This window comes from Cyprinodon tularosa, unplaced genomic scaffold, assembly GCF_016077235.1.
Source record: "Cyprinodon tularosa strain WSP-4 unplaced genomic scaffold, ASM1607723v1 ctg52, whole genome shotgun sequence".
NCBI lineage: Eukaryota > Metazoa > Chordata > Actinopteri > Cyprinodontiformes > Cyprinodontidae > Cyprinodon > Cyprinodon tularosa.
The window spans coordinates 2824887-2850106 of NW_024039252.1; the positions used below are offsets into that span (position 1 = coordinate 2824887).

The 25220-nt window shown below is 37.6% G+C and overlaps 1 protein-coding gene across 2 annotated transcripts in view; it reads right to left on the minus strand.

Moving 5' to 3' along the window:
* LOC119795705 (voltage-dependent R-type calcium channel subunit alpha-1E-like) overlaps nucleotides 1-25220 on the minus strand; it is a 94554-nt gene that overhangs the window by 66371 nt on the left and 2963 nt on the right. Inside the window, exons 2-5 of one of the 2 annotated variants that reach the window (XM_038303845.1) lie at nucleotides 23555-24008; nucleotides 16392-16655; nucleotides 9459-9564; nucleotides 7788-7927 (exon numbers count right to left, since the gene is read on the minus strand). In XM_038303845.1, coding sequence (XP_038159773.1) covers nucleotides 7788-7927; nucleotides 9459-9564; nucleotides 16392-16655; nucleotides 23555-23961 — 917 coding nt within the window. In that variant the 5' untranslated portion in view covers nucleotides 23962-24008. Of the gene's footprint in view, nucleotides 1-7787; nucleotides 7928-9458; nucleotides 9565-16391; nucleotides 16656-16760; nucleotides 17198-23554; nucleotides 24009-25220 lie in introns of those variants that run through there. The other variant, XM_038303846.1, reaches the window with a different exon arrangement.

The window sequence follows — 25220 nt, forward strand, 5'->3', positions numbered from 1 at the left end:
CATGACAATGAGTTCACTGTACTCAAATGGCCTCCACAGTCACCAGATCTCAATCCAATAGAGCATCTTTGGGATGTGGTGGAAAGGGAGATTCGCATCATGGATGTGCAGCTGACAAATCTGCGGCAACTGTGTGATGCCATCATGTCAATATGGACCAAACTCCCTGAGGAATGCTTCCAGCACCTTGTTGAATCTATGCCACAAAGAATTGAGGCAGTTCTGAAGGCAAAAGGGGGTCCAACCCGTTACTAGCATGGGGTACCTAATAAAGTGGCCGGTGAGTGTATATATTTTGTGCAAAAAATATCACATAAATCTAAACAGACAGTACAAATCAAAGAAATCAAATAAATATATCAATTTTGTAGAACATTTATTGACAGTCAATTTTGGGTCACTTTTTAAAATTAATTTATTTTTAAACCAGGACTCGGACAAGACCTTATGGGGCCTTAAGCAGAATATGATTAAGCAACTCCGTCTTTCTGTCAAGAACATCCACCAGCAGGGTATCCAGGGGGGGATTTACCATTAGGCAATACTAGACAGTTGCCTAGGGCCCCAAGTTCTGGGGGCCCCATAAAACTCTGTTTCCATGTATGGTTAATACAACTAATCCTTATTTGTGCACATTAATTATGTTTTTGATAAAAATCCTTTGGCTAAAATGCCATCAGAACGCTGATAAATAGAGAGGAAAAAGGGACAAGAAGAGAGGGACAAAACCTAGAACAAATAATGGATGTCTATTCTATTAACATTTCTCTATCTGTAGAATGGGTCTGTTTTATGGGTTTTCTTCTCAGGGGGCCCCCTGCCTGTCTTTGCCTAGGGCCCCAAATTTCCTAAATCCGCCCCTGAGGGTATCAATACTGATTTGATAGAATCTGGGAGAGCGGACTATGTTCAACCATCCATTTTCTTTAACCTTATCCCTCAGTGGGATCAGGAGGTGCTGGTGCATATCTCTAGCCATGTTCTGGGTGAGAGGTGGGATCACCCTGGACAGGTCACCAGTCTGTCGCAGTATGTTCAACCAGCTTAAAAGTAATCGGTAATCAGATTTATGTGTTCTTTATGTTCAACCTAAACACCAACTCCGATAGACCATCAGTAGAGCAGGTGTTTAAATTAATCAATCACTGCTTAATAAACGCAAAATAAACAACCCTCTAAAAACGGAAAACTGTAATGGACTGAAAGTCCTGTTTTTTATGTGGGAAATTATTTGCGTGTGTTTTAGTATAATTCTGATATATTGGCGCTGTTGTCTGTTTCTATGGCAACAATACTGAATGTAGTGTAGCTTAGAGACCTGCACGGGTCGAGTTTTACCAACCCGCACCCGCCCGAACCCGTTAGGATGACTACCGAACCCGACCCGTCACCCGCGGATATCTTCAATTCAAATGTTATGGGGAGAGGGCGGAGGGGGGTGATGGGGAGAAAGCGAGAGGAAACAGATTCTTTTTTCTGAGTTTTTTGTCGGGGTTTGTGGACGGTGAGCAGCGGGGAGAACTTTTTTTATTTTCTTTCTGAGGAGCGGCATGAATGGGGTTTTAATCAGATATACACAGCACCGAAAGCAAAATACGTGTACAAAATATTGGTGGGGACTGTCCCCCTACCGGTCAAGATTGGTGGGGACATGTCCACACCAGTCCTTATGGAAGTTACGCCTATGATTGTTCAGATTAACTTGTCTTCTTTATGGCTTTTATTCGGTGCTTTACTGCATTTGTTTTGGGAAAATATAAGGAAAAAATAAATACAGAAAAAAAACATTTTTTTTTTTAAATCGCAAAATAATTATAGGGTGGCTAATGCCAAAGAAAGGATGACTGAAGCCACAATTAAATAGGTCTAACGACGCTTATGGTGTAGGGTTACACCGCTACAGTATGACATAATTTCATTTGAAGGTCTTCTGAAAATCTTTACTATAGCAGCACAATAAGTATGCCTACAAAGTCTGGTTTTATCAGATTTTATTTAAAAAATGGCCTCTACCAGCTAGTGTCTATAATCTCCATCAAACTGCTACAAAACACTATTGCCTCAAAGTGATAATACACATCAAATCTCTATTTTTAGAGACACTTTTGTGGGCCTGCAGTGCCTGAAAGGTGGAGCAATTTATTAATTTGGAAGGAAAGAGCTTTAATTATCCTGCAAGTTACTATAAATGTTGTGGTCCTCAGGAGATTTAAAGTTCTTAACATAAAAGCTGAATATCTTTTGGAAAAAGTGAAAGGTGCATGATGAGTGAGCAGAATTACAACATGGAGGGAAAGTGCAAAAAGAAGTGGCTGTTTCTGCAAATTACTGTATAGTGAGGGGGTTTTATTTGAAGTTTAGACTATTAATACTCCTTTCTAGTATAAAAAATCACAAACCAAACCTTATTAACCAATTTAATTAAATCCACCCTTGTAATTCAAATTAAGGGGAATTAAATTCACTACCCTATTTTCTAGCTGTGCAATACAGATGTGATTTTAGATTACGTAAAACAAACAAATACAAACATGTAGCAAGTCTAAAACATTACCAAAAATCAAATTGTTTGCAAATATCCACATATTTACAAAATAAATGTCATTCCAGCTAAGCCTTAAGGGCCCACATTAGCAGGCTATAGAAGAGCTTAATAAATCACACTGCCAGGAAACTTACTTTTTCTGTTCTGCCCCCCACTTTGAGAGGGGTCTGGCTACACACCTGCACTGTCAGGACCCAAAGCTGCACTGTCAGGAACCCAAGCTGCACTTTCAGGACCCTGAGCTGCACTGTCAGGACCCAGAGCTGCAACGAAGGGTCCTGACAGTGCAGGTCTGCTGCGAGACTCTCTTGCCAACTTCCGACAATTTGGTAACCAAGATATTTAAGAGAAAATAAATTTCATTTAAGCTACATTTTTCTCCTCAAATGTTTTCATGTTTCTGTAGTTTTTGTTGTATTTGTTTAGTCTGTGAGGTGAATCCTGCATACACTGTAATGCAATGTTGCAATAAACCCGTTTTTGACTTCACTTGAGTAGCAGGCCTTCATTTCAAAGCAATTGCTACTGCAAACATTGACAGACTCCGAATGAGAAAATTTTAGAATATCAAAGCTCTATTTTTTTTTCCAAACCTCCTGAATACTCAATGATGTAAATTCTGTGCAAATCTGTCACCCACCCAGCTGCTCGGCATTTACTGGTCAACAAATGTACTGCTGATGTTCTTTTTATGTAAGACAGAGAGTAAAAGGGAGAACGGAGGAAAGAGAAATAAGAAACAGAAGAAAATAAAGATGTGGGTGTCAAAATTGAAATGAGATGTCAAGATGCCAACAGCAATCCTCCCTGCATGTTTGAATAGTGCACAACAAACACCAGAGCCTGATTAACTCACAACAGCCAGTCCTACATGGAACAAATTAACACTGATCATGTTTGTGTTCCCATTTTTTCTGTCTTTTCCATGCCCCCTTTTTTTTATCCATCTGCTCTTTCTATGATTTTGCCAGCCTTCTCTGGTGCTGCTTTCACATTCAATGCACAGAGGTCCTGGGGGTGAATCAGAGCGAGTTTTAGACACAACCGCCAATCCACTTATCCACCCACCTACCTCTGACTCCAGAGCCTGACTGCACCATACAAGCACACTTCTTTCAGCATCTATGTGTCATGTTTTCTTATAGATTCATGTTGCATGTATGAAAAACAAATATGTAAAGGAGTTTATATAACATTTGAGTCAACAATTCAGAAGCATATCTCAAACATGAGAGATGGTGTGTGCGCATTAGAGTTCATTCAGCTGCAGCATGAGAACACATATGAAAAATATTGATAAACCTCAACACCAGCAGCAGCACATGCATGAATGCTCCAACACAATTTGACAATCAGTGTCTGAAATTAATCCTTCGCTTCACCTGCCACAGCCTGGTAAACTAAAAAATGAATTCATTTGAAAGTAATTAAAGAATCAGTTGCTTAGTGATAACTTAAAACATTTCTAAAATTTTACAATTGAATTTCTTTGACATACTTCTAAAAATACCTACTAACATTCAGACACAATGAATGTTTTTGATCCCACTCTTAGTACGTCTGCCTCCAAGTATTGCCTTTTTACATGCTTCCACATTAAAGAGACGTTATGTAAGTTTTTAAGGAAAAATATCATTCAAATAGACTTTTTACTTGACCATTTATGACTAAAACATAGCTACTGGGCAGACGGATTCCTCAGTAGTTCAGCACCGATGCATCTACATGCCTGTAGCCTACTTTGGGTCAGAACTTCCGTGCTGTTCAGCGGATGTGACATCCTCTACACCTCTGACTTCACCTACAACACAGACAGCTGCCATCTCCAGAAGTTCTCTGATGACTCAACATTTGTGGGCTTTGTTTCTGAGGGAATGAGCTGGAGTACAGTAGCAGTCGGTCATCGTAAAATTTGTGGACTGGTGCGGGAAGAACTACCTGTGTCTTAACACCAGCAAGATCCAGGAGATGGTGATCGACTTCAGGAGAAGACACCCTCCTAATTCCCCTATGAACATCCAGGGGCAGGACATAAACACTGTAGAGAGTTCAAAAACCTTGGGGTTCATGTCAACAACAAACTGGACTGGACTCAAAACACCGACGCCCTGCACAAGAAGGGCCACAGCCGCCTCCACCTCCTGAGGAGGAGGTCCTCTTCAGGAGGTAAATGGGGCTATAAAACCTTTTATAGCCCCATTTACACTACCCTCTTGAGACTGCGCCGAGATCGGTCCGTGCTGAGTGTAAATGGCACGCACAACTGAACCCCACAACACCAACACAACCGAACCATGCTAAATTGGCACTAGTTCATCAGTAGGGCTAATATCACAATGATAACAAAAAGGAGCACCACCGCAAGTTGTTCATCTCTGCTGCCATCAGACTCTACAATGCAACACAACAACGGCAATAACTTGTGCAATATCTAATATGCAATTACTACTTATTACCCTGCGCAATCACTTGTTTATATTTGATACCCAACACAATAGCTATATATATATATATATATATATATATATATAAATACCCATCTATATAAATACCCATTTAATACCTTGTGCAATAACCTGGTATAATAATACTGCTAAATAAGAGACTTCAGCTGTTCCTTTTGGGACCTTTTTCTTCTTTTTTACTATTGAATGGATGTAACGAGAATATTTCTCCACTGTGAGATAAATAAAGTCAATCAATCAATGAAGCGCATCCATGTTAAATCGGTCCGACCTAGCAAACTGTGAAAGCTTTATAGTCAAGAAGGATTTTGTTGATACTCCAAAGCGACGGGCATCCAGCTCAACTCAGGCGCCAATGGCAACTCCAGGTCAGGTGGGGAAAAAAAATTAGCTACAAGAACTAGCAGAAGAGTGCTGCAGTTCTGTGTTTGGACCACAGGTGGCAGTATTATTAGAAAGCTTGATAATGCCTCTTCAAAATTTATTTCAGTTATGTATGTGCAACTATTTTCTACATGGGCTTAAAATCCTAAAGCAAGATTGACGCCTATGGGTGAACTACACCCTGTAGAGGTGCAACAAATTCAAACATGTGATTTGATGCTTTTGCTGTGTTACAACAGTGGTAAAAACTTCTAGAGTCAAATTGTGAAGTTTGTAAGAATAGGGATTCTTTTACAGTACATCTCCCAGTTTTCCATAGTTAGAAACTTAAATCATTGAAAGTTCTAGGCAAAATACATCAATCTTAAATTATGCAGTGATTATCTATGAATAATAGTTCAAGTCTCGTCACAGACTGACCTCTCTCTAAAACCACCTTAAGCTTTGATCTTAACCATGGATGATAGCTCAGGCTGTTAGAGGCCATTGCCCTTTCATATGGTGTATCTTCATCCTGTAAGTCTCAGTACCCAGCTTTCAGTAGTCGCTTAAATTATTTCTTCTTGGAATTCTTCTATATTAATCTCCATCTTCCACTACAAAAATGTATTGCCAAGCAACCACTTCACAGGCACATGGCTCAAAACACGAGGGCCAGTTCCTCAGGACAGGACTTAGACGTTCACCTACACCTGAAGGCTAAAGGACACTCGTCTGAGGACAATAACGTCCATATTCTTGCAAACGAAGAAAGATGGTTTAAGCAAGGGGGAAGCAATCTTTGTTAATATGGAAAATCCATCTCTCAACAGAGGAGGTGGTCTTAGACATAACCTTTCATCCACTTCCAAAATAGTAAAAAACAAAACAAAAAAAGATCCATTGTTTTTTATTACTTTTGGAATGACTATGACCTGGATGACTGAGAATCTTCACCCGTACTTTTAGGAACAATACTCAGAAGATTCACCATCCATTTGCCCTCATCTGACTCACAATTCAATGAGGGATGTGACCCAGTGATAGAGAGTGTCATCAGGTATGGGATGACGGCGTGGATCAGCAGTCTCTCCACACAGTCCAAATCAAAGTCGCACTGAAAAGCGTCTGAAAAGAAGAACTACCTGTGTTTACTGCTGGACCCGCCCCACATCCTTTATATGGAATATGAGCTTTTGTTTTCAGGCAGAAGGTTCAGAATATCAAAAAGCAAACTGAACCGCTTTAAATACGCCTTTATACCCACCTTCATCAGAATATTAAATCAAAATTTTAAATAGATATGAAAAGTGGGAAGTGTGCACTAAATTGGAGTTCTGCTTGTTGTTTAAGGTATTGTATGTTATTCTTATATTTTTTTGTTTTTGTTTAATTGGATGTGTTATTAGTGTGTAGGTAGGGTATGTGTACGTCCTTACCTGGTATTTGTTTTTTATGTGTATTTATTGATTCTAATTGAAGCTACTACTAAGCACTATGCACTTTTGTGTCCATGACAAATTTCCTCTAAGGGACAATATTCTACTCTACTCTAATCTACTCTACTCTACTCTACTCTACTCTACTCTACTCTACTCTACTCTACTCTAAGAAATAGAATAGAATAGGATAAAATAGATAGAATACTATCTTATCCTATTCTATTCAATTTCTTCTGGACTATTTTTCAATGTTCTTATCATTCAGTGCAAAGGGGAGTAACAGGGAACATGAAATACAAGAGCAAGAATATATGCCAGAAGAGAGTGAGGGAGATAGATACAGGGAGGAGTGAAAAGGTGAGTCTAATAAAGTGAATGTGCTGCAGCTTTTAGGAAAAAGCTGCACAAGGCAACTGGGGGAGGCTGACTAGAGATTAACACAGAATCCAAATAAGTGTTACAATGGACCACAGGAGAAATAAATGACTGACGCAAAAAAACAAAGGAATATAGTAGTTATACGTAACCTCAGAGAGCTAAATAATAACACACAAACCTCAACTCAAAATCCCATGGAAAATTAAAAGCAAGAAATGTCAATGAATACAGCCTTTCAGTGCCGCTGACATTATTTCACTTTACTTATAACCCTGTATAGGTGGAAAAATGTTGTCCTGTGTGACTCAGAGCTAAAGTAAGTCCTCTAACTGAATGAGACTCGAATTTTCTCACAATGCACCTTAAAAAGTAGTGATCATCCATGTTCACTAGACGAGCAGGTATATCCCAGAATGTGTGGAGAGCTCTCCTCGCAAAGCACTATGGGATTTACTGTCTTAGGGGCCCACTGGGGCCATAGGCTGTTGCGACCCAACAGCTGTTTCTATTATGACCTCCTATATTATACATTTTGGCATTCATACAAAACTAAAAAAAAATTCTCAATGTGATTAAATAGTTGATGTAACTCACCCACTGAGAACGACTATAAAGTCCATGACATTCCAGCCATTCCTCAGGTAGGACCCTTTATGGAAAACAAAACCAAGCGCCACCAGTTTGATCCCTGCCTCAAAGCAGAATATCCCAATGAAGTAGGGCTCTGTCTTCTCCTGTGGGAGGAAAGTCAGGACAACGGTCAGAGGCATCATCAGACAAAATAGAAATATAGTAACCCATACTGGCTATGGTATGTAATTTGTAAAACTGTCTGTATTAAGACTTAAACAACATAAACTTTTTGAAGCTGTTTTAAAATCCGATATAATGGTCATGAAAAAAAGTGTTATCCTCATAAACAAAAGAAAGCTTCTACTATTTAAATCCGACATGCTTTATTTTGGAGGTGCAATGTAGCTTCAATTCTTTATCAACATGATTTGGTCTTCACTTTAATGAAACAGAAACCAGATAATATGAAGTTAATAACAAATACTGCAAGAAATACATGAGGAGGAAACATCTAAACACTCAATAGCCTTTGACCCGTTAGCTGAGAAAACTGATAATATAGTCATGATGTGGACATATAACAGTTTTGGAAAACCCTGAACCACACTTCACATTTAGCTGTGAGATGAGTCAGGAATGTAAAGCTTGTTTAAGTCATTAAATATCTCGTGGATCGTGTTCTTGGACTACGTGATTTTTCTATTTTTTTCTGGTTTTCTTAAAATGCTTTAGGTCATGTTATAGGGTCAACATAATGGTTTGAAACAAAACTTTTTTTCTCTTCCCAAACCATGTCACTTCTGCCTTGATGCTTCAGCATCAGTATGAGGCTCTTTTCCTGGGGTGCCCTTTTTGTTTCAAGCAAAATATGTTTATCTACAGGCCAAATCTTCTTTAAAGTCTTAGAAAGAGCCGGCTATGGGAGTCGTTTTTACACTTTTGTATGAAGCATCGTTTGGCATCTTGCTATCTGCTCTTAAGGGTAACTTGTTAAAGGCAAAAACCTTTTTTTAAATAGAGTGAAATGGTTGGTTTCAATTTATGAGAGATATGTTAAATTTTTTACAAGACTCATTGGTTGACAGAAAATTCTTCCTGAAGTCCTTAAACAGCTCATTCAATCTAACATATTTTTCACACTCACTTCAAAAGTCAGGAGCAAGGCCAATTAAATCTCTTAAGGTCACACGGCAACCTTTTCCCAGAAGGCTACTTAGTAAATAAATGTGCATAATCTACATCTGAGGAGTTATACCTGTGTGTAATTTATGTCATTTTATGTCGGAATAACTTGTTCTAACTAATTCCTCCATACATGCATATATTTTATAAAAAAGACTTGCTTACTGCAGGGTATCGTATCATAAATTTACTTATCTGTCTAAGTGATAATTAAACCTAGAATGATTGTCTAATGAGAAAATCAGATCAAAACAACACAAAACATTTACTATCTTCCTGAATCCACAAAACTTATACCACTTAGGGCAGAGCAGGGCGTGCTGTCATCACATATCTAAAATATTCCCTTCTTATGAACAAAAAAAACTTCTTTTGATTGGTTATTAGTTGTCCACATGTCACATACTCATTAATATCAGCAGATTTAGGTTAAAAACAACCCTCAACAGGTTTGCATTTGTTTGCAACTCCTCCATAGATCTACATCGCAGAAGTCAAACCAAATATTACCAGTCTTTTTGCCATAGGGGTCTTATCTTCTCCAGGGAGGTGCTGCTCCAAGGCCAGGACAACACAGTTGGCTGTGATGGTAGCAAGGATCATGTACTCAAAGGGTGTAAAGGTCAAAAGGTTAAGGAAAATAATTTTATCCCAAGGACAAAAACAGAACAAATCAGCATGGAAAACATAAAAAAACATTAAGATAGTAAAGCTCACTAGATGCACTTATGCTTTAATGCTTACTAATTGAATTACATAGAAAGGGGCAGGAAATTGTGTAATGGATGATGTACTACCATGATACATTTTCCCAGGTATTGAAAGCAATCAGTTAGACAGACTGCAAGTATCCATGGTAACATGCTTTTAAAAGTGCTTTTCATGAAGAGTAAGAGGAGCAGGTTAGGGAGGGAAAATGAGTGCACTGTGAAGTCACCTTGGCCTGATGATCTAACTGTTCAAACTACAGTCAGGTTCCTTTTTCCATGAATAGCTGGCAAAACTGTAGACTGAAGTCTTTATAAACTCAGGGCCCAATCTTTGGAAAGTTTGCGAATATAAAAAACAAATCCAGATGTGATAGCCCACACAAGGGTGATCTATTAACAAGATGCATATTTAATTGTCTCAAAAATAAGCAGAAAAGGCTAAACTTTTATGAATATGCAGCTTTATGGATACGCAGAGAAAATGCTCATGACAAAAGTATGCAAAGTACCTGGTTGGAGGATATGGCAATATAACTCTTTGCAAACAAAGTGATTTTTTTAAAGATGAAAAGTATAGGTACAATTTCTGCATCTTTATTTAGCATACAGTATTTGAAAGTTTAGGGTCATTTTCACCACAAAGTAGTCATTGGTACAATGAGACAGATCATGAAGAGAAAGTTTGTGAACATATTTGGACACTCAGAAATACCAATGGTAGATTTTTATTAGTTGAGAAAAAAACTCTCCACAGGGCAGAATACTGCAGCAGGAAGACAATCTTTATAATCTACTCTCTGTATGCATGCCTGAAAGTGTGCAGCCCTGTCCTGTTTACAGAGATGATTTTTTTCTCTCTATCCATCAGTGCTCTTTTATAGGTTTCATACACAATAATGTTGCGTTGTTTGAATTATTATAGGACTACATTGGTTTGCATTATTGTCATGATCTGCCAATGTACTTTTTGGTTCTGTGTAAGTTTTCATTTTGAGTTCTTTTCTAGTTACAGTTAAGCCCTCTTTCCCCTGGTTGCTCTTTGTTGCCTCCTGGTGCCGTTTTCCTTTCCACCCGGCTCCTTTCTAGCTGCTTCTGTCCACACCTGCTCCCAATTAACTAAATACTCCACTCTTGGTTCAGTCTCCCACATATAACTCTCCTCTGCAGTTCATCAATGCTGGTTTCTTGTTGGGGTTTTGTTTCACATTTACGTTTTCCCCTGAAGTCTCCTGATTTTTGTTTTCCTGTAATTGTCCTTGGACTTTTTCTTCTGTTACCTTCTTTATTTGATTAAACCTGAAAGGATTCTCCTCTGCCTCCTTCTAATCTGCGTCTGGGTCCAAAACAACATCCACCAAACCTGACTTATTACTATTATTTGCATTATTATTTTAACTTTTTTTTTAAACCATCATCTTTTTTATTCATTGACTTAATTTGTATCACTTTAAAGGGCCAAAATGATGGAAAATCAACCAACAAAGTTATAATGCAAATTTTTTATTAAAGTCCTGATCAAAGTGGTAATAGATTCATGAATGTCATATTAATCTTCTTTAATTCTACTCTCAGAGTAACTGTAAATCTATGCTACTGTGATTGGTACTTTTTTTACTTCGTAAAATTCACGTAATTCACTGTCCTCCAGAATCTGACACACGTACATGTGTTAAGTGGCATAAACTATTTAGGCCCCAACATTTGTGACATTCAGTTCAACAGGGCTCCCATGAGGGGTGTGCTGCTCATTATTAATTTTCCTACTATGAACGAAATGGGGTCACTGATTCAAGGAGGGGAGCTTAGATAGGATCCTCTGAGACACATAATTACTCACATTAGACAATATTAGGATCGAAAAGTAGTTGGAAATAGATAATAATCATTAGATTATAATGACAATAATCATTCAATAAATCCATTAATACTTTAATCCTGTCCTTTTATAATCATTACCTGTTTTTTATATTTAGTCAATTCTTAATCACAAACTGCATTCCTACTTTTCTAGCCTAACATGAACAGTCTTGCATTACTGCTCATACACCTTGACACATATTTCCCATATTTTCTCAGGATATGATTGTATTTTACTTCAGATATTTCAACAGAAAGCATAATCTTGATACCAAGGAAAATCACTTTTTAAAAAGATAATAATAATAATAGGCCAGCACTTTGATTTGGTCGCCTTATAAAAGCACTACCATTCCCTGCAAAGCTGGTTTGACTTTTTTTTTTTTTAAAACAATGACTCTCTTCATGCCATTCTTTAGCTAACCTTATACATGTAGCCAGCAAAGCTAACAGTTATATTTTGAAACTTCTCCCACATGAGCTGTAGATATATGCAGCTTCTAGTGTGACCATATGCCTTTTTTCTTCTTCTCTAGTACGGTAAATGTGGTGTTTGACCTGTCAGGTAACTTTTGGTGGACAGACATTTATGCGAAGGTTTGCAGTTGTGTTGTATTTACACTAAATTATTTATGACTGCTTTGTAAGAAGTTCCTAGTTTAAGAGGTTGTTTTTTAACCTGTGGTTTAAACTTCCCCATGACATTATGCTTTATACTGTGTACTCTGTATAAAAGTAAAGAAGGGTAAAGACAAAAGATAGACCATTGTTTTAAATAATTTTTCCTTTTAAATCGTGTTAAAAAAACATTAAAAAATAATCAAACTGTATTTTTTCTTACATTTTACATCTACTTTGTCTTAGTTCACTGTGTTAAATTGGAGCAAAACAAAAGTATAAATACTTATCACAGATAAAGTTAAAGACTTGTGCAAGTCACTGCAACGAAATTAAAAAAGCCTTCATCCACTAAACCCTTTATATTCGCAGCTTTGCTCTGTCATTTTCTTTCTTTTGGCACATATTTCTTTTTACTTCTTTTTTAAAAGTTTCTAAGGACAAATCATTACATTCACTAAGTAACAGCCAGATCAATATAGAAGGGCAACATATTTTTCCCCTAGCCAGGTTGTCCACCAGCTCCATACAAACTGTAACTGTAAATATTGTTTGTCAATACCAACCAAAGTCAAACATCTTATATATCTTGTTTTTCTAAGTATCCAACCATGTTCAGCTGACTAAAAAATTGCCTTTGTCTTATATGATATATTACCAGAGCAGTGCATTGCAAGTGTTTAACTTGTATTTGCTCCTTATAACAGATAATGCGACAAGTAGGAAAAAAAAAAAAAACTAGGAGCACATGTGGAAGTACAAATTTCACCCATTTTATTTGCGTTTTACTCCAAAAAAAGGTTTGATTTAAATAAGATATCTGTTAGATAAAAAAAATAAGAGACTGGAAGAATGTCCAGGAACACTAGAAAATGTTTTATAAAGTTCATCTTGAGTTTTAAATGTATTTGGAGTATTTGAATCACTTTCTGTATTGTCAATATTGATGTACCTTCAATATGTAAATTATGTGATTATGTCATTATTAATGAGAGATGTCAACAGATAGGACATAGATCCAGTATTTAGTGTTCTGAGGATATCTAGCGACACTGCTATCAAGGTTTATAAGTTGGATCCAACTTTTCCCTTGGCTTAAGTTTGAGGACAAGCTTATATTGCAAAGGGCAGAACCAGGCTTGAGAGTAGGTTTTGTGATTGGAAACCTCCGTTGAAGAAAGACAGCCTAACGAAACATGAATGACCGGGTTGTTTTTAATTGAAATCAATGCTCCTAATTTCTTTCAATTGGGCATTAGTGCTCCTGATATAAAAAACAAAAAAAACAAGGGTACAGCCCTGATTTATCTACCGTAGTCTAATTTCATGCATTAAAGTGAATTTCCTTAGTCTTTCATAAAAAGTCAATAAGACTTTTTCCTTTATGCCTTACAGTAATTAATTGATTTTTGATGAATCAAATTCCAGTGTATTTAAACAGTTTTCAAGCTGAGGTTGAAATAAATACAAAGAAGATTTCCATATTAGAAAAATAGCTAAAAAAAAATATTGCTGATCAATATACAGGATTATTAAGAATTATTTTATCTTGTTGATTGGAATGGGATTTTATTTGATTGGTGGCATTGAAGCGGTGTTCAATTGTAAAGCTAAAGAAAAATATGCTATATTTTTTTATTCTCTCTTCATTCAGAAAAAATATTACATTATATTTTTTTTTACTGTAAAGTGGTAGGTTAATATACATTCAGCCCCCTATACTCCTGAGTGAATTTTAAAAGTAAAAGTAAAGAGCCCATAACTATGTCTCCTAATCTCAGTTTACATACACCCATTCAGTAAAGGCTCAATGAGTCTGTTGGATAGCATTAGTAACAACGAGCATCAAAATCGCCAAGCATCACAGCAAAGAAATAAGAGATAACATTTTGGAGACATTTATCGCAGAATTGGGATTTAAAATGGTACCTTAAACTTTGGACAGAATACTGAACTCTGTTTGGTGAGTTTTCTAAAAACTAAAAGAAAAAAAGAGCAGCAATCAGTGAGGCAACCAAGTGGTGTAACTCTGGAAGAACTACAGTTATCCACAGTTAGATGACCCATGTCTTGTGTGCTTCACAAATATTGTCATTGTGAGTAACTTGGAAAAATAAAAGCAATTGTGGGAAGGTAGCCGGTGAGTTTTCTACAGGACATATACTTGAAACAGATGGAATTGTTTGATTAAATTAGACCAAAACAGAACTTTTTTGCCTACGCATGATGCACAAAGTATTCTGGAAGTGAAGGCTGTGTAACACCTCTGTCTTGGCTGTATATTTCTCATACCTTTTCTAAAATAGCTAGTTATCCAGAGCTATTTTCCATGTTCATGCTGCAAAGGTTTAAGCTTTGGTTCCACCCAAAATTGTAGGTTCTCTCTGCGTTTTCCTCATCATAGTAACTTCATCTTGTCTGTGACTGTTTGACTGTGACTCCATTCTGGATTGATTGAGTGCTGCTGCCATCAACCTCGCTAATTATAGATGTTGGAGTAGGGCCTATTTTTCATTGTTGTCCTGTTTCTTTGACTGAAACTAGAGGAATTGGCTTGGAGCTCTTCTGCCTGGCTGTGTCCTTCCTGTGGCACCAGTTAACAGTTAACTTTTGTATATATGCTTCTTTTTGTATGTCTGCTTCTCTTTCCTTGAACCCCAGTCGGCCTCTGCAGATGGCTGCTCTCACTGAGTCTGGTTCTGCTGCAGGTTACTTCCTTTTAAAAGGGAGTTTTCCTCTACACTGCCGATACATATATGCATGGTATGATGGATTGCTGAAGGTCAGCCAAAAAATTCAAGTGAGCATGTCTTCCAAGTCAATAACTGGTTTTCCTAACCAGTCTGAGAGTATTGTCCCTGTAAAGTGGCTTGAGATTACCTTAGCTGTGAATTGGCACTAAATTAATAACTGAACTGGAATGAAACTGAATTATAATCATCAACTCAATGTCCTTACAGGGAAACATTGTACCTGTAGCATTATGTTGTGATACTGCTTTTCTTAAGCAGGGATGGGAGAGCTAATAAGAATGGAACAGTAGGTGGACACATACCCCAAAAGACTTGCAGCCATAATTACAGCCAAAGGTGGTTTTACAAACTACCAACCCAGAGGCTGAATACAGCCTCATGCCACACTTTTCAGATTTTAATATAGAAATAGATTTTCTTTTCCAATTCTAAATACAATGGTACAATGTGGCATAACATATAAAATAATATAAGTTTTTTTTATTTGACTATTGGAGTGCAGTCTTTCTTAGCCAATAAGGAAGCAACCTTCATGAAATTCTTTTAAAGCCCTGGTAGAAGTGTGCAATTACCACTGTTACTTGACTTGTAAATTTTCACACAGATTTGTTTTGCACCCACACTCTCAGATTTTTGGACGTTTTAGGTCTCACCCAGTCAACACTCTGACACGTGCTGTTTTCACAGCCACAAAATTACTATACTGGCCATCTTTCTCCCACACATGCACCATACCTCTGCCTCCACTGATACACACATCAGTGGCCAGCTAGTGCTGACCACTCGCCCGACTCCCACACGCCCACAGAGAGCATGTGGTTAGGTAACTGTAGGAGACTGGCATGCTATACTAGAGGGGGTGTGAGGCAGGAGGAGAGGTGGGCAGATATGGCAACTGAATGGTCCTTCTGAGCTGATGATGCAAGGAACTGAGCCTTAAGATGTGCATGACAATAAAAAGAAAGTAAACAAGCTTCTTCTGTCACCTGTGTTGTTGCAGAATCATGCACTGGCAAAACAAATTCCATGAAAAGCTTTTAAAAGAAAGGAAAACTGTTTACCAGCAGTACAGCAGAGAATCAGAAAAGCACTGCCTGCTGAATTTGAACTAACTCCTACTCATGGCCAGGTTCATATTCCAATGAGCACTAAGGCAGCAGAGATGTGCCTACATGCCACCCCCTCACTGAGCAGAGCTGACTCTAATGATCATCACATGCTTACACTCCGTTTCCTGTCAAAACCAGCAACGAATAAATCGCACAGCAAATATTAGAGAGGGAAGTACACAGAAAGTTAAATCATCACTAGATTTGATAAGCTAATTCTCATTGAGAAGAAAAGTCAGAAAGAGAGCGAGAGATAGAGAGCGAGAAAGAGGGAGCTGTCCATTGTGCTGAACCTACAACCCGCGGCAACATCTTCCATTCCCCCCAAAATAAATAAAAGCAATAGCATTTTTTTTTTTTTTTTTTACTTAAACCATGCTTTTAAGGTAAGGATATGGCCACTCTATTATCCGCTTTGCATATTTCCTAATGATGTTGTCCTCTGCGAAAATAAAGAGCGACCTGTTGACGGTTAGGCAGTTTTGCCGGTGAGGGACGGGGTTGTAGAGGGCCATGGTCCGGGCCCGCTGCGCCTTGGCTTGCTTCATTGAAGCCGTCAGCCCGCCGGACGCGGTGTCCTGTCCGTCGCCACCTTGTTCCAAGTCCCCATCCCCGGAGTCCACCGTGGCGGGAACGGACTCGTCTCCGAACCGAGCCATTCTAAAAAAGCAAAAACAAAAACAACAACAATAGCCACACATAAGGAGTCAACAGATTTAGTCTTACTTACGAGGAGGAGTTCGAATAGTGCAAAAAATCATCCACCTGCAGTCCGCTCTCAGCTTTTCGAGCTGCTAGATTCCTTTACAAGTTGCAAGATCCTCTCACTCCATCTCCACACGGGGAAAAAAACTAGTATATCACTTAGTTGCTTTAATTCTCATAAAAAAAAAGCTCCCATGCATCAAATCAAGATTGTTAAAATGTGGGTTGTAGAGAAAATCAACTTTGAGAGCGCGCAATAATCAGCTCTGAGCAACTTTTAATACAAGCAGTTTATAGAAAATCCACTGAAGTTGTAAATCTTTACCAACATCCAAGCTGGTAGTGGTTAAGCAAACAGCGGGAATCAAAAACTACGATCAGCGCATCAGACGGAGAAATTCGCCTCGCTTTTCAAAACTTTACGCATCTTCCCGCTGGGGTCAACTTGTGGAAATCAAGCCGGTTTGCCTCATCCATCCATCCATCCCCAAAAAAAAAAAAAGTATTTCGCGCTTGGACTTATCACCTAGTGGAAAGAGAAAAAAAGCAGCCACCGGGATCGCACAAATAAGCGCCTGTCCCCTCCCACAGCGCTATACTTCATGGACATTTCCAATTTCATCTGAATGGAAGCTGCTGGAGAGGAGGGACGTGCAACTAGTTACCATAGCAATTAGAGTTTGTTGAGGATGAACAAAAACACATCCTCCAAAACAACAAAAAGTGACTATATACAGCATGCTGTGTGGGTTCAAAAGATAATTATGTAAAGATGATCGTGGGTGCTGTGGGAAATAGAAAATATGTGTGAAATAAAAATAAAAAATAAAGACAAATAATAAGGTGATAAATCAGGGATCTGGACAGATAAATTGTTTAACATCTATTGAATTGTTGTTTCTCCGCCAGACAGACGTACAGTGTTGTCATATTTTTATTAACAGCATTAGGCTGTTGCAAAATGTAAAAACTGGGCCATTGTGCTAATATTGGATTTGTGTTTTTGGAAGTCAGGGGGAAAAAAATAGAACACGAAATAGATCTAAGGGCTGCTCCCTTTTTAAAGGAAAGCAGAAGAAAGCAGGGTCTTTTTACACCCCTTGCCACAAGTGAGACCTCATTAGAGGACTGGGCTCTCTCACTCCATCTGCTGCCTCCCCCCCCCCCACCCCAACGTTTTCATGAAGATGACCACTTCTGCCCCCACAGACAGATTATTCAACTGATGCTGCTGTGTTTTTTTTTTTTTTTTTTTCATGATCAAAGTCAACTGTAGCAGCATTAGTCACCTTGAATTCTCATCTCAGTGTTTTAGGGTATGAGCTAACTGATGGATCCTTCTGCGCAGACAGGCAGAAAAAAACAAAAAAAAAACAAGGGGAAAGTAAAAATGACAAAATCTCACTTGACATAAAAAAAAGAGATCTAAAAGAGAAAGCAGAAAATATTAAAGGGGATTTAAAAATACATTTCTGAAAATACATATTTGCCTTCTCTATAGTGAGCAGCAACCAACCCGGAGTAAAACTTCAAGCAAAGCAAGACCTAAATACACAAATCTTATCTTGATTTAATAGAAATAGACTTCCATTTCTGTTTTATGGTCGACTGCACAGAGTCTTACAAAAGTATTCACTGTTTTTCATATTTTGTCACTTTAAAACCCACAAACTTCAATGGATTTCACTGAGATGTTTTCTGTGAAAGACCAAAGCAAAGTATGCCAATTGAAGCGAATGGAAATCAAATATAGGTCTAAATTGCTTTAGAAATATTAATCTGAAAAGTGTGAAATGAATTTGTACTCAGCTTTTTTAGAAAGGGGGAAGAGCTTCACCTTTGAGGAGAAAAATAGCAGTGAACATACAGATTTAACAGTAGATGATGAGAGATTTAAATTGCCACAAGTTCATTTGTAAGGGTAACCTAGTCAACATCCAGACTTTAATTTAAAAAATATGAAAATACTTAAAAACTTGATGCACACACAACCCCACTGTCAAATTTCTGAAGAGAATTGCATGAAAAAAAAAAATCTTTCTACCTTTTTAATTTCACTTGAGAATTACACTCTAACCTGTGCTAGTCTATAAAGAAAAAGTAAGTAAATAAAATGTTAAAATGTTTAGGAATAGTGAATACTTTTTGAAAGCTCAATACAAAGGGAAAAAAAACATCTCCAATTATGTTGCCTGATAAAAAATATTTGTCCATCTCTGCCAGCAGCACATATTTCTCCCTGCGCTTGTGTCTCCAGTGCTCTCCTTTGCTGTTGTTTCCATAGCTACATAACTCTCTTGAATTCCTGCTTTTTTCTTTTCATTTCTGCCAACAAAAGCCCTGTTGCACAATAGAGCAACCTCATCCTACAGAAAGCTGTTTTCCCCAACACACAAACATGAGCACACCACCCAATCAGGGTCACTTGACATCTTGCGAGGAGAAGCTGACAGACTTTTGCACAGCACCATCACCACATTGATGCTCCGAACAACAGTATGCAGATGACCAGGTGCAGCCTGATTTAAGGCTGTTTGGCTTTTGTTTGCAGCCTACTCAGAGAAGTACAAAAATAGCATCATTAGAAGAGCAGAAAAGCTTTAATATTTGCCTAGGCCTTACCAAACTTTGAGAAAGATTAAGCCAGCTGCTACATCTGATTTAGACTTACAATCTTACATTTTCATCAAACAAACTCCAAGGAGTTCCAACTTAAACATCATGCAGAGAGAAAGACTGAGAAAGTCTGGCTGCAGGTGACATGTATCGAGAGCTGAAACGTTAATGGCACTTGGTGCCAGAGCTCTGAAGGGCATTTATATAATTGCAGACAGGCTTTCACCCAACATTGACTGGAGTGGTTTTAGTATTTTATTTTTCTCTCTGTTACCTAGCAACAGACACTCTCTCTTCTGAGTTATGTCAGTTTGATTCGTCTAATAATGGCTTCTTATATCGCCGCAGATTGGCGCAAAGCCTTGTTCATTTATGTTCCATATTTATATAACCAGTTACACATTTTTGAATCGGAGTCCGAATTTGTTTAGTAACACCCGAATTTGGGTCAGAGTGTTGATTAAATGTGCCGAAATCACAATTAAAAAGCCTGTGAAAGAAAGAAAAAAACCTTGCACTCAAAAGTGGATTTTACAAACATGTCATATTACTCATTAAATAGTGTTAATAGCCTTTAACATTCTGAGGGGAGCAGCATTCAAAAGACCTACTGCTTACTTCATCACACATCAGCTCTACTTTGATTCCCTAGCATCCCCTAATGGACAAATAACCACAATACATTTATAGACAACTAAAAAATATATGAATCATGTATATAGTGGTGTTTTTGGATGCATTCTTTGTAGCCATTTCTGTAGAGGATGCAGTCCTAACAAGAGTGTGCAGCAATAAAGTGGAAATAGAGAGGAGGTGGTGAAGAGTAAATAGAAACCACAAGGGGTTGTTATGTTAGTTGACTGGAGGTTACACTGATACAGCGCCTCTTCAAATTCAAGTGGTTAGAGGTAGGCAATCAAACTGATCCAGATATGGTGGTCAAAGGTTCACAGGTAAGCATGAAAAGATTCAAAACACAATAAAAAAAATGGTTAGATAAACTACAGAGAAAAAAAGAATCTGATGAAGAATGTGATAATATAAATAGATTAATAACTGCAGCAAATTAGTTGTGTACAAACCTCAATACAAACTATGATGTGCTGACCATTTCAAATACAATGTAATCTTGCCCGTTCATGCTGGAATGTGAATAACGCATTGCTGATCATTTATTTTACATTAAAAAGAACTAATATGAACAATCTGAATTTCACTGCCATGTATGCTGGTTATTTCTTAGAGAAATTTGAGTCAGTTCTCTGTGACATACCAATTGAGTGTGAGTGGGTGTCCTGTTTTATTTAAAGAACAGGAGACAGTGTCTTTTTAATTTTATCATGGTGCCAGCAGACAACATATAAGGAACTTAAAAGAAGCAATGCTTGATTCCGGGATCGACTTTAAAGCAATGTAGTGTTATTAACTGGAGAAAACTGACATTTTCTAGGTTCATAGCAAAGTCATTAAGTTGAAGACTATAGGATCTAACCAAATTCCTTTAACACATTTGTGGAACAACAGAACATAAACATAAAGTTCCACACAATAATATGAATAATAAATATTGTTCAGAATTAAAAAACTATTTAAAATTAATTCCGTTTGCAGATTTTACTTATAAACAGACATATGTTATTTGTTTACATGAACAATTCCTCATCTTTATGTAAACAAATAGGATGCTCTGTCCAAATGAGACCAAAATGTAAGGATATGCTTCAGCAGACAACAGCTATGTTCACACAAATAATCAGTTTAAAGGGCTGATTAAACCAAAAATGTTTAATGTAAACATGTCAAACTGAAGACTCTAAGCCAACTCGGTCTAATCAGAAAAAAAAAAAAACACATGTCACGATTGGATCATTTTATTTAGTCTCCATGTAAACAGAATTTTTTAATTTCTGATCAACTATAGAGCCAGAACTGCAAAAGCATGAGTTTGGATCAAAGGAAAAGCATGTGTCAAAAGCGACCAGTCAAACGGACCAAAATTGAAGTGGCAAAATATGTTGCAAAATTCCAATAAGTCTTTAAAGATGTTCTTCGCCTAATATCACCGAGCTATTTTTCAAAGGAAAATGGGCAAAAATAAACTAATTCTGAAGATGTGCAAATCTGGCAGACATATAGCTCAAAAGACTTGCTTGTAAGCAGGAACTGACTAAGGGGAGCTGAATACAAATGCACACCACACTTTTCAGAATGTAAGATGCAAAAATGCATAATTTTATTTTTAACTGTTCAAAACAAAACACTGCCTTTGTGGTCTATAACTTAGAACCCCGATAAAATAATTTTAAATTAATTGTAAATATTTACCCCTCCAATATCAGGATAGTGCTAATAAAGGTCTAAACTAAAAAGCTGGAACAAATCAAAATTTGTCTTAAAAAATTTTAATAGTTTATTTCTTGCAGTTTTTCAGCTAATTTCTTTTTTAAAAAGATTCTATGCATGTTTATTGTGGTCTAAATTTAAAAGCCTTATATTTTGTGAAAATGCATCACTTTTTTGAGCATATCTATAAAAATAATAGATGTGTTGTGCAAGTATGGGAAGTTATACAATAAGAGCTTAGCTGTGCTGGTGAGATCTTAATGAAAATATGACATCGTTAGCTCATGACTCAGTTCATAAAACAAAAACAGAATCCTACACAAAAATAAAAATCCATTTAAAACTGCTCTTGAAAAAAAAAAAGAAGAAAGAAACGAAAACAGCAAATAACTTTCTACCAAAAAAGTTCTATTGTATTACTGATGTTCATTGTTAGGTTACATTGAAATTTTTTCCTCCAAATTCCAACATTCTCAACACTTTGCCTTGATTTCATTGAAAGAGGTGAAATACCAGTATGACGGAGTGGGTTTTTAGATGTTCTGACTTCTTCAGCAACAGTCAAATAATATCAGCAATGTTAAACAAATCGTTGCTCTTTATTTACACACAGTAGATCGGGGGTCTTCAACAGGGGGTCTGCGACCCCTAGGGGGTCCAGGGAGGTACTGTTTGGGGGTCACAAAAGTTTTGGTTGCCTAGATGTTTTTGTTATGTTCCCTACTGCAATTTTTTTACTAATTGAAATGTCTTTAAATACACATTAACATGAATTCAACACACTGTAGTAAACAGATAAATGGAGGCAGAAGATGTCTTTCAGTCATCAATGCACACATTCAGTGACACACAGGAGCTCTTTCAATCTGAGCACCGTTTCATTCACAACACCTGTGCCATCATAGGAATCAGAATCAGGAATACTATAATAATCCCAGGGTGAAATTACTTTCTTTACTCCATATGTAATAGAGTGATTATAGGACAGGTTTGATATAACACAATTTCATACAATATATACATAAAATTAAGGGGTCCCCGCTCCATCTCGCCATCAGTTTGGGGGTCCTTGGCCTGGAAAACATTTAAAACCACTGCTGTAGAGTCAACAAAAGCAACCAGGCTGACAGCAGCCTGGTTAATAAATAATGTATTTTCGGTGTCGGTCATTAATGATCATATTAAAAAAATTCTAAATTCATTGCTACGTGATACGTTTCCCCATTAGGAGAATAAAATTGGCTCAGCCAAAAGAAGCAACTGTATCGTTCATTTTTAATTTTTATTTATTTCCACTTGTTTTTAGTCAGCTTTTCTGTGTCATTTGATATGCTCCTCTCTCTTATTGCTATTTGGTAGTGAAACAGAAAAAAAAGATGCTCGTAAACTCTAAGCTATTGGATAAAAACACATTTAAATCTCTGTAGGAGTAATTTAGTCATATAATAACCCATTAATTGCTACAGTTTTAGTAAACATGGAAATGTCCTGGTGTATTAGGTATCTGCTGAGGCTGCAGAGTGTTACATCTTCTGCTATTTTGATGACAGACAGACACATCGCAGCAGGAGTTGCAGATGTAATTATTACTGTCAGTACTGGCTTACATTGTATTTCCAGCTGAGCAGCCCTGTCATTATTCACGCCAGCTTGTATTTAGGACGTTTTAGAAACATGGGAAAAAGAAGCTTTTCAATAAAAGTTTGAGGTTATACTTTTGACAAATTCTGTCTCCTTACAGATGTAAGCTAAAGGTTAATAAGTAAAGCGGTGCATTGGGCTTGTATGATTTTTTTTTCTACATTGGAGCATTCATCCTACTCCTTGCAGACCTATCATCTTTACATGTGCAGTTTAAAAAGAATCCTTTGAATTGGAAGCTCTTTTATACTCACTCCCACTCCTTCCTGCGGGCTTGTGGCGTGCTCTGTATTTTGTGAGCCTGGTGGGCCATGATGATGTCTTTCTGCTCCACAAGACCCCCGCGTCGCCGCAGTGCAGCATGGGGGCTGAGGGAACCTGAGCCTTGATCTGACGAGCCGTCCTCGCGATTGTAGGGCACGTCAAAACTGGCAGCACGAGGCGGAAGGCCCAGGTTTTCAGGGTCAGTGTGAGGGACCTGTAGAGAGCAGGAACGAGCTCCTTGAGCCAAGCCTGGACGGGCAGCAGGGGTGGGTCTCCTCCAGTCCTCAGGCTCTGGCAGGGACAATGAGGACTGGACATGAGTGTTTCCACAGCGTGATGAAGAGCGGAGGTTTGGTGTGAGGGAACGGGAGATGGACTGATCTGAACTGGTGTGCATATCTGCAGGGGTCAGGAGTTTCCCAAGTTCACCATAATTCTAAAAATCTGGATAAAGCAGAAAAGAAAAGGAGAAAGTTATGAGAAATTGCGGCATCAATTAAGGAAGCATTGACAAGCCACAGCAGAGACACTCCTTTGGACTGAAATGCTTCAACATTTCAGCTTAGGTTGAGTTGGTGCTCAAGGGTTCACAACTTCTATATTTTCGATCAGCAGCCCAGGCTGACGAATTAGCCTTATTTTTAATGAATTAATCAAAAGGAATATTTGACCATTATTTAATAAAAATGTTTCTTTTATTAGTTTAGAGATTCTTATGTTTATTTTTTAAGAGAAAATACTTTGAACTATACCTAAATAACAGCGAATGATTGATAAATGAGTAGCTTGTGCTGCACCATGTTTACCTCTAATTACATAATGTCACTTGGATGTGTAGACATTATCACTATGTACCCTTGTTGTTCATATGCCAAGTTCTTCATTTAGCCATATAATCATTTTCCTGTTGACATGTCTATAGCACTGATACATTATTGACTCTTTACACAGGAAATGAGAGTCAGAATAATGACTTATGAGTAGGGGTGGGTATTGGCAAAGAAGTCACGATTCGATTCGAATCACGATTCACATGCCACGATGCGATTCTATCACGATGCATCACGATACTTGAAATATTGCGATGCATTGGGATATTTTCACTGAACACTGTAAGAAAAAGATACAGCCATTACCAGTGGCTGACTGGCTGGGTGTGATCTGGATAGTGTCTTCAATTGATACATAACTGAAAGCAACTGAATTCATACATAGCTGTATTTATTGAAATTACTTTTGGAGGTGTTGCCATGAAAACAAATACTGGACAGAAATATTACTATTACTGGCATGGACACACCAACAAAAAGATCTTAGGATTCATCAAACTTAAAATAACAAAATGAGGATAATCAGTCCGGACATGCTTATGACACAAAGCAGCAGGCGTCAACACATCCGCAGCGACATCTGCTGGACTGGAAGTTGTATTCCACTTGGTTTGATTGATGTGCGCCAACCATTAATGTATTTTATTTGTTCATTTTTTTTTTTTAATAATCGATTCTTGCCTTCAAGAATCGATTCAGTAGATCACAAAAATTAGAATCACGATGCATCGATTTGACGATTATTTTGCACACCCTTACTTATGAGTGACTTTTTTATGCATTGCTTTATTTGAATCTTTAGTGGCCTTAAAATGTCTTTTGATGT